Source organism: Manis pentadactyla, chromosome 1 (assembly GCF_030020395.1).
Source record: "Manis pentadactyla isolate mManPen7 chromosome 1, mManPen7.hap1, whole genome shotgun sequence".
Taxonomy (NCBI): domain Eukaryota; kingdom Metazoa; phylum Chordata; class Mammalia; order Pholidota; family Manidae; genus Manis; species Manis pentadactyla.
In genome coordinates this window covers 200,443,946-200,454,585 of record NC_080019.1, presented here as the reverse complement: position 1 = coordinate 200,454,585, position 10,640 = coordinate 200,443,946, and the positions used below count along the sequence as shown (strand labels likewise).

At 55.7% G+C, this 10,640-nt stretch overlaps 1 protein-coding gene across 1 annotated transcript; it reads right to left on the bottom strand.

Annotated features, from left to right (window-relative positions):
- Positions 1 to 8,880: 8,880 nt before the first annotated feature.
- Positions 8,881 to 10,417, bottom strand: LOC118925583 (histone H1.10). Its single transcript, XM_036911541.2, has one exon. The coding sequence runs from the start codon at positions 9,999 to 10,001 to the stop codon at positions 9,366 to 9,368; it is 636 nt and encodes a 211-aa protein (XP_036767436.1). The 5' UTR covers positions 10,002 to 10,417; the 3' UTR covers positions 8,881 to 9,365.
- Positions 10,418 to 10,640: the final 223 nt, after the last annotated feature.

The window sequence follows — 10,640 nt, the reverse complement described above, 5'->3', positions numbered from 1 at the left end:
TGAATCACTTTATAATTAGACAGTTATTGGGGATGGTCCCAAATAAATCTGTAAACTGTCTCCTCACCCAGATTAGTTTCACGGAAGCAGGGACTGCTTTTCACCTTTATTTTCTCAAAGTTAATGCTAGGGGTGCAAACATTTGTTAAAGGAATGTGAACATATACATGCCCCTCCCTACGCTAGGCTGGGAGTGACACCTTGCTCTAGTGTGCCCCGCAGGGATGCGATGAGGCGGGAGGGCCGCTGGCGACTAGGGTCCCTCCAGGGAAGACACGGAGCAGGAGCTGCGCTATCAGGATAGGAGGGGGGCCTCCCAGGGACCCGGAGAGGGGACGGAACAATTTCCTGGAGCTCCAGGGCCGCTCCGTTCCTTTCTCTTGGGGGTGCCCGGAAGACGGGGATCCACAAGACGCTGCCCCAGAGGGCTGGACGGAAGCGGGTCTCGAGGCGACGGGGAGGACAGGGCGGTACCGGCCCGAGAGCTCTCACCAAGCGGCCCACTGCGCTCGAGCCGCTGCGTAGACCCTGCCCACAGGCGGCGGGGCTCTGGCCGGAGGCCCTATGCAAATCAGGGATCGCAATTTGAACCAATCAGAGGAGCTCAAGCGGCGCGCCTGATGACGAGAGGGAGCGCGCTGGCGTGGCACGTCCCGCTGCTGGGCCGGGGGGAGACGAGCCCGGGGTCTCCCCGACCGACCCTCGCGGTGGCCCGCCGAGTGCCTAATTCCTCTTTAGAGCACACGGCCTCCGGCGGAGGAGGCGGGCTTAGCCGCGATGTTCAGTACTCAGTACCCTGGCGCTGGAAGGCGGCGGCGCCTTCGCTGTGGGCTCCGGTTGTTTGGGCTGATTTGCGTGGGTTTGGGTGGTTTTACTGAGTTTCAAAACACAGGTACTTACCGTAAGGTTGACTGTTAACTGCTATTTTGTCATATTTGTTTCCAGTTTAATAAACGATAAAAATGAAATTCCATTTGTTTTTCGTTGCTGACTGCCCATAGTCGGGGTTCCAGATCAGTTGGGTGGGGTCTTTGAATTTTAACGTAAGGGAATGGAATGTCCTCAGGGCCACGAATTCTTTCATTTTCACATAAATGTGACGTTAAAAGCACGTTCTTGTATCTGAGAACATACTATTTGTGATCTTCAGGTTTACATAAACCATGCCTTAGGCATTTTATTCTGCACTTTTCTGTCTGGGTCATCAGCTTTACTAGGTATTGCCAAATTACCCTCCAAATTTTCGCTTATTTCAGGGGCATATGAATCCCCATTTTCCCACCTTTTGCCAATACTTACGAGAGCAGTGGGGCATCTTATCATCTGTTTTTAAAGAACAAGTGTCTGAGATAGACATGCAGCCTTAATCTGACGGCCTGTATGTGACCAAGTCAGACCAGGGCCGCAGCTGTTCTCCAGGGCAGGTGGGACAGCCCACCCACGTGCAGCAGCCCCCTCCTCACCCACACCCCACAGATGCAGCGAGCAGACTTGGCTCCAGACTTTAAGGAGATTCTTTCCTGCTTGGCAGCCTTAGAGAAAGTAGAGGGTCTCCAGCACTCCAGGTCCTACTAGACAGGTGACCACCCTCCACTCCAGATCCATCTCCTGCTGCAAAGCTCATGTGCCTAAAGCCCAACCCTGCTTGTAAAGAGATGGAATAGGCCCAGGTAAGGGAGGTGCTTGGCCAAGGACACACAGCTTATCATAGGTAAACTGAGGACAGATCCAAGGAGCTCTTGGCCTTGGAGGGGGTGTCTAAGCTTGGAGAGCTTGGAAAGATACTGCTTGCTGCTGGGAGAGCCTGGAGGGTGGCTTGGCAGTGGTAACCGGAGCGTAAGGGATGGCCTCAGGCTCAAAGAGCCCCACCTGGGCCTGCACAGCCTCCCTCCGCCTTTTCAACCAGAGTGAGGAGCAATTGATGGGAAGGGTGGAGCCTCATTCCTTGGGTAAAGGAGCTTCAGCGCAGGCTGTATGCAAGAGTCCCTAGAACGTGAAAAACTGACCACATCTTCTTCTGTGAGACTTGGTTTACCCATCTCGGATTCAGGAGAGTGGATGCTTATAATTGAACTCCCAGGGGCCCAGAGCCTTCTTCTGGGCTGGTGTCCCTCATGTGGAGATGGGTGAGGATCTCCCTTGCATCCTGGAACTCCAGGGAGGAGAGGCATGCTGCAGGCTTGCCAGGCAACACTCCCAGCAAGCAGCAGAAGCTAGAAAACTGTTTGGAGGAGCTGGGGCATCAGTGAAAGGGCTTGGACAGTCAAGCTGGACAGCACAATAAGTTTTAAAGGGCAGCCTGGCTGGGACAAGGCCCCAGGGCTCCACTCCTAGCCCCTAATAGGAGCAGCCAGAAGTAAAACAGGAGCTGGGAGAGAGACAAGAGAAGGTGGGCAAGAAGTGGGGGTGGGCCTCTGGAAACAAGTATCTGCAGGATGCATGGCACAAGGCTCCAGGATCCTCATGACAAGACCACATTGAGCTACCCTGATGCAGACCCTTAGCACCAGGAGGCTGTGTCTCTGGCTTTTGCCGCTTTAACCTTCCTTCCCTCAGTATCCTTCAAGACACCACCACAAAGGGCTTCTTGTCTTGTGAAGCAGTTGGAAGGGCCATCACAGAAGATCAAGTCAAGCGATCTCAAAGGTGGAAGACTGCAGGCCACGTTGAACCTCACACATGATTTTGGCCCATATGGTATATATGTATTATTTTTAATTATGGTAAAATACACAAAGTAGTTGCCATCTCAACCATTTTGAATCATACAGTTCAGTAATTAAGTATACTCACATTGTTATGCAACCATTCTCCAGAACATTTTCATCTTGCAAAACTAAAACTCTGTCCACTTAAACACTAAGCCCCCTTCTCCCTCCCCCAGCCCCTGGCAGCCTCCATTCTACTTTCTGTCTCTATGAATCTGACTGCTCTAAGTACCTCATAGAAGTGGAATCACAGTATATATCCTTTTGTGACTGGTTGAGCATAATGTCCTCAAGATTCATCCATGTAGCCTGTATCAGAACTTCCTTTTTAGGGTGAATCATATTACATTGTATGGATAGACCACATTTTGTTTATCTGTTCACCTGTTAGTGGACACTTGAGTTGTTTCCACTTCTTGGCTACTGTGAGTAATGCTGCTATGAACATGGGTGTGCAAATATCTCTTCAAGTCATTGTTTTCAATGCTTTTGAGTGTATGCCCAGAAGCAAAAGTGCTGGATCATAGGATGGCTCTGTATTTAATTTCTTAAAGAACTTCCATACTCTTTTCCACAACAGACGCATCATCTTTCACTCCCAGCAGCAGTGTACAAGGGTTACAACCTCTCCACATCCTCACCAACACTTGTGTTCTGTTTGGTTTTTCACAGTAGCTCTCTTAATGGGTGTGAGGGAGATTGGTAGATTGGGTTGGTTGGTAAACCTTTTTTTAAGCTCACATTTTAAAAGTGGGAGGTTTCACCAAAAAGGTTTATAGTTTCCACATAAACTCTCAGATGGTCCCTGGGATGACTGAGCCCCATGTGCGGCCATGGTCAGGCTGAGACACACACTCTCACACACACACACACACACACACACACACACACACCTGCCACTAAGCATGGTCAGGCTGAGACACACCACACGTACACACGTACACACACACACACACACACACACACACACACACACACACACACACCTGCCACTAAGCATGGTCAGGCTGAGACACACCACACGTACACACACACACACACACACACACACACACACACACACACCTGCCACTCAGCCTGTCTGGGTAGCTCAAGCCACGTCCCACCTCTGGAGGGAGACTTAGAAACATTTTCAGGTGTTTCTGACACGGTCTGAAAAAATGAGAAGCTCTGACCTTACTGAGCCCACTCTGCTGCCTGGCAACTATCAGCAGAACTGGGTAATCACTGCCCGTCTTCAGGTGGAGTCTGCGTCCCCGGCTGGCCAGATTGCCCTGCCTGGCCTGGTGCCTGTGCTCTTCTGTGCCGGTCCCTCCTCAGCCTCATCCCACACACACCCACTGTACAGTGGATCTGCGATGGCTTTGTAATGTATCAACTTGGCTAAGTGGAGCTATATTTCTCAGTACTGTCTTACTTTCTGTCTCCCGGTAGGGTGGGCCACAGGGAAAATTCTTGCCAGATATGGAAGGAAGCAACCATTTTGGTCACCTGTTGCCCATTCACCTCCCCAGTGTGAAGCAGGACCTGGGCCTGCAATTACCCTACTTGCTGTGGAGTCTCCTTCAGTCCTGGGCCAGGTGTGTGCGTGGTGCACTCTCCACCATGCACTCTCCATCTGGGCTTCCTCAGAATAGGTTCATGACCAAGGTCAGAGGCAACAAGAACCAACACAAGTTTCGGTCTGTCCTGGGCCCCAGCTTGTGCTAAGCAGGGCTTCACCCTGCTCCTGATGGAGCACCCCAAGCTCCAGCACCAGGCACAGGGACGCAGCCTTACAGAAGCTGCTTACTCAGGCCTGCAAATGTACAAGCCAGTTTCCTGGAACAAATCCAGTGTGTAGGTGTATATGTGCCTGTAGCCCTATGGTTCTGTCTCTGCTGACAGGGCACCTGAAAACTTGCTCTCCATCCCTGCTCAATGCTCTGTGGGTCTACCCGCTGATTTCGCCACTCCCCAGGCTCAGGAGCTTCGTCCACACCTGGGGGCCTGTGTTAGTGCTGCTCCAGCGTGGACTGTCCCTACCCAGAAGCTGCTGGTTTATTTGCCCTCCTGCACGTGGCCGAGCAACTCAAAAACAGGGATTAAGTCTGATGGGCTCCCATCCCTGCCTCTGCTCAGCTGTATGTGAATGAATGATCGTGGACTAGGCCCATGACCTGAGGCCACATTCTGTCCCCCAGGACGGTGCAGCTTTCATCAACCCCACTTTGCAAGTGCAGGGAGCCCAGTAGCAGTTGCTGTGGAAAAGTGGGGGCTGCTTGGTTGCCTCATGACCAGTGGAGCTGGTAGAACAGCTTACGTGCCCTCTGGCCCCATCATCCAACATCCTAGTTGCCTGGGACACAGAGATGTCAGTAACTCACACTGAGTGCTTAGGCTTTCCCCTGAAACAAGTCCCTACTCAGTGCTAAGCCCTGCCCTGCGCAGAGGGACAGGTCCAGCTAGGCTGATTCCTAGAGTTGCCTGCAGCACCCTTCTACGGGCTGCTAAGGCTGCACAGCCTAGAAAGGGGCCGTCCCTGTGTCTGCAGGTCTGTCCTAGCTAGGGCCAGGGAGACATTGGATCTGGGGACTCGGAAGGTAGAGCCGAGATTCTGAGAAGGAGGTTCATGGGGAGACAAATCCCAGCCCTGTGGGAGGAGGGAGGCAGTGCTTCAAAGAGAACACTGCACCCAAGGTCAAGGGATAGAGGCAGGAAAACCCAGAGGCCCTGGCCAGAGGCACTGTGTGCAGACCCTCCCTGGTTAGCAGGTAAGTAAACAAACTCTTCCCTGGCTCCATATACAGATGAGGAATCTGACGCTTAGAGAGAACAATCTTACCACCAACCGAAGACCACAGTAGAACCAAGCCCAAACCCTGAACTCAGCCTCAGGGGCCCTAGTCCCACTCAAAGCTACTCCTGATCAGTGGATGCATGCAGGAGCCCAGGCCTGGGCTACCACGCCTTTTACAGACATGCTCCTATTTTACAGACAAGCAAAAGCTCTTGTTCCTTTGCCTCCTTGCTGCACCAGGGTCACCTACTCCAGGAAGCCTTCCTCCTGGGCCTTGCAGTGTCACATGCCTCCAATGTTCACCTGGAATTGAGGCTCCCTGAAGCCAGGTCCAAGAGACACAGTAAGTAAATGGTGAATCCTGCATCCCTCAACCCCATGACGGAGCAGAGTGTGGTGTCGGAGCAGAAAATACTCGTCCCCATCTTAGTACCTGCACCAGTAAGTTGAGCTTCTGGACACTTTGCTCACTGGGGCTGTCTTGAGGCTGAGATGAGGCCTGTGCAGCCTTCCTCAGAGTGCTCAGCACACACCGAGTGCTCATGTGGGGCTGGGTACTGCCAACTGTTCAAGTTGGGGTACATGTGAATATATGTGAGACCCACCCACAGAGGTGCAGCTTGGCTGAAGGGTCCGAGTGAGCAAGCTGTGAAGAGAGGAGAGGAGGGGACCGTGGGTGGAGAGTGGGCCTCTGGGGGAGTGGTTTTGGAGGGAGAGCAATTTGATAGGATAAGGTCCAGGATGTAAGCGTTGGAGAGTATAATGCATCAAGTGGAGAGAGAGACTAGCTTGTAAGTGACAAGTGAATTCAAACTAGCTTACCTAAAAAGCAATGTGTTGTTTGCTTGAAACTAATATAAGATTGTATATCAACTATACTTCAATTTTTTAAAAAAAGTCAATATATCATGTATCAGTTTATGTGACAACTCTAATGGCTTCAGGCATGGCTGGATCCAGAGGGTCTGTTAATGATGTCAGGTATCTATTTCTTGGTTCCAACTCTCTGTCCTGGCTCCTTGTTCAGGTGGGCTTTCCCTATGTACTGACAAAGGCAGACGTTGGCAACCTGCCCCAGGTCGCTCCTCTTCAGCTATGGCAGAGGGAGGGCAGGTAGAGGTCCTTTTTCTTATTAATTCCAGAAGTCCCAGGATTGACTCCCACTGAACCCATTGGGGTAAGAGCCCATTTCTGACCCAATCATTATGGCAAAGTGAACAACTGACTCAACACTCATTGGTCAGATCTTCGGTCACACCACCATCCCTGGAACTTGAGGGGTCAGATCCCCTGAGAGACATGTGGTCTCAGAGTAGGGTGGATTGGGTTGCCAGAGGAAAATACAGAGCAAAGCTCAGAAATGTGACAGGCCTGCCCCACTGAGGGCTGGCCCACTGGGTGCTCTGGTGCTCTTGGGGTGAAGACAGCGAGCCAGGGGCCCAAGTCTTCCAGGAATGGACAGGAGTGATGGGAGAGGTGGGGGCAGGTGGGAGGCAGCAGTGTCAGAGCAGGCGGCCGCTGGGAGAGCCCAGGGGTGGGAGCAGCCAAGGGCAGATCTTGGTGGGAAACATGGAAAGGCAGTGCACAAGAAGGGTGACCTGGAGGGTGCTTTGGGGTCCTGGAACTCATGGGATGCTCTCAGAGGACAGTCATTGGGGTGGCAGGCTTTGTTAGGAAAGACTCAGAGAAGGGGACGAAGCTCAGTGTGAACTATGTGGGCAGGAGGGAGCAGCGTCCACGTGCCCCAATCCTCGGTAGCAGCCCTTCCCAACCCTCTCTGAACCTCAGCGCCACCTAGGAGCTGGTCAGAAAGCCAAGTATCAGGCCCCATCGCCAAGATTCCAACTTGGACAACTGGGGTGAGCCCAGATGGCATCTGGGCTTGGGTTTCTGTCTTAGGGAAGAAGAGTATAAGCTGGTCAGGCACAGTATCTCCCAGAATCCCAGGTAAGCAGAGGCCTCTCCTGCTGGTGGCATATTGGCTGGCCCTATAGGCAGTGTGGGACAGGACCTGGGCTGGTGCAATGACATCAGGCATAGCAGGACGCCAGGCCCACTGCCCCCCCAAAGTAGATGGAGCTGTTACTGATGAGCAAGTGCTCACAACATGGGCTGGCAGGGTGGGCAGAGGTGTCAGACGTGGCTCACCAGAGTCCTGCCATCTCCAACGTACGCCCCTGCCTGCTTCCAGGATGTGCACCGGCAAAATAGCCAAGTCTAGCATGGTGTCACCTGCTTCCCCCTAACGACAGTGCCCGCTGCTGCCATCAGCAACTCACAGTCCAGTCAAGGCCCCATCTCACTTTCGGGACTTGTGCCTGGAGAGCGGAGATGTGCAGAGGACTGCATCTGGCTTGGCTCCCTGCTCACCGGGAAGATCAGGCAGGGCAGGCATCCATGCTGGTTCTGCCTCTGGCTGCGAGCTCAGGTCCAGCTCGGGACAAATGGGTTTCACTCTGGCAGTTAACCCTGTAGTTCCCCCAGGGAGGAGCCCCCCAGCAGAGGGAGTGGACCTCCTCCTGAGCTGTGGGTGGTTGAGGGGTCTGCACTATGACCATACCCTACATGCCAGAGGGTAGTGACTGCCAGGCCATCAGGGGTATTCGCAAGCCAGGGGCTCTTCTCCAGTGATGCTCCAGAGTTCCACGAACCTGCTATTGCCCTTGCGCCCATCCTGTAGTCTCAACACAGGAATCAAAAAGACCACCTGCATTTAACCCCAGCCCAGGCTTGCCCAGTTTGGTACAAGGATATACCCACTGTTGTAGAACATTCCCCAGCTTCCAACTGCCCCAGTGTTTTGCAGGGTTCTCTTTATTGGAACATTGATAGGCCTCAGCCTAGTGCCCAACTGGATGAACAACTATTCTATATGCTGCACACCAGGGTATCCCAAAGCTGCGGGTCATTCCACCCAGTAACCTTCCTGGCCCCTGTGCAATCCTGGTTAGTTCAACGGAGGATCAGGGCTTCGCTCAGAACACACTTGGGTTGTGGTTGGTGAGCCAGAGCCTAAGGCCTATATACATCTCCCTTATCCCTGTCGCAGAACAATTAACTTCTTCAAAGGCCAAGAGCTGGTGTGGCCTAAGAGCTGAGAGGCCCTGACCAGTAAACCTTGTGGTCACCTCAGCCCCCACCCATGGAAGATGGGTCCTTGTTGGAACCAGCTTGTCTCCAGCATCTTTGCTGCTCACAGATCCGGCTGGAGGCTCTTTTCAGGGATCACCCAGCCCGCTCCCCCCTTCCCCTTCCCCCCGGTCTCCCCCTAGGGCCGAAGGCCCCAGCCTTCTTCGTAAACCCGCGCATTTGAGGAACGCTGGGGCCCACCGTCCAACCCGAGCTGCGGCGCCGACCACGCCCAACCCTATTCCACTTAGAAATCGAGAGCGGTTCAAAGGTTTCAAAAATTTATTGTGCCCCCCCAAACGGCCGACGGGATAAAGAGTAGCGCCGCACAGCCCCGCGCCCCGAGCGACTGTCGCGCACCCAAAGGCGGGGAAGGTGGGTGACCGGGAAGGGCGGCGTAGCGGCCGTATCCACGCACGCCCAGGCCTGACCAACCCGCGGCCCCCGCCGGGGATAGCGGGCGAGCCACAGCCTTTGGCGCCTTAAGGCCGGTAACCATGGCGATAGCCGTTGCTAAGGGCGAGAGCCAATAGAGGCGTCGCCAGGGCCGTTTCAAAAATCTAAAGGGAAAAAAAACACGCTACAACAGCGGGGGATGGGAGGAACATAGAAAGGATGGCGCGGGCCCGGGGCCCCTCCCTGCGGCTCAGAGCGGGCTCGGCGGCCCGGGCCGGGATAACCGTACAAAATCTACAGACACTTGGGGTAGAAAAAACCAAAACCTGGAAAGACCCCGCAGGAGAGCACGCTCATTTGCGGCCTTTGGGCACTTTGGGGACGCTAGGCTTGGCCGCCTTCTTCACCTTCTTGCCCCCAGAGGTCGCCGCCTTCTTAGCCTTGTTGCCTTTGTCCTTCTTGGAGGAGGCGCCCTTCTTGTGCGAGCGCTTCTCGGGCTTCTGACCCTTGGGTTTCTTGTCCGCGCGCCGGAGGCTGGCCACGCCCGGGGCCGCCTTCTTGGCCTTGTGCGCGGCGGGCGCCGGGGCGGTGGCGGCCGCCGGGGCTCCGCGCCGCTCGCCGCCGCCCTCCAGCTTCTTGCGGTTGAGCTTAAAGGAGCCGTTGGCGCCGGTGCCCTTCACCTGCAGGAGCGTGTCGTTCTGCACCAGCGCCTTGATGGAGTATTTGAGGTAGGTGCGCCCATTCTGCTGGTCGAACCACGCCACCTTTTTGGCTTCCGCGTAGATCTTGGCCAGCGACGAGCCGTTGCGCTCGCCCAACCTGCGGATGGTCTCCACTACCAGCTGGCTATACTTGCCAGGCTGATTCTTCTTCTTGTGATTCTTCCTCTTCTTGGACGGAGACAGCACCGCCGAGCCGCCGGCCTTGGCCTTTTTGCCCGCCCCCTCGGCGGTCGTCAGCGGCAGGGCCTCCTCGAGCTCCACAGACATGGTGGCAAGCGGGTTGGTGGCGGGCGGGGCGCGGAAGCCCGGGGGCCGCGCCGGGAAGAGGAAGGCGAGGGGCCGAGGGGGCGCCGGGGGGCTAGGGGCGCGCGGCGGCTCCAGGCGGGAGCGGCCGCGGCCGGACCTGGGGCCGGGCGGCAGGGCTGGGGCGGGGGCGGACCGGCCGGAGCGGAGGTCCCAGGCCGGGGCCGGAGCGGAGGGGACCGGAGAGGAGGGAATCGAAGTGTAGGGGTCGGGCCGGAGTAGGGAAACCGGCCGGGAGCGCCGCTGCTGCCGTTATCGCCACCACCAGCCCCGAAGCTTGCCGGGCGTGCGCGCTGCGCTCTGACGAGGAGAGCGCCCCGCTCTGCTTTTATGGCTCAGTGGCGGACCACGTTGAGAACAACAACAGCCTGGTCCGGAGCCAGCGCCAACTTGTGCTTCTTGAAGCCCCTTCGCCGGCCGCTGGCTTCCCGGACCGCGCCTGCCCTGCGCCCCTGCGCCCGCAGCAGAGCGCCCCGGGCGGGGCCCGAGCCCGCGGCACCGCGGAGAGGCGGTCTGCGCCCGGGAAGGGCTCGGCAAAGGGAAACGGAGGAGTGCACCCTAGGCTGCGGGAGCGCGAGAGGAGGGGGGCACCCTGTTTGGGCG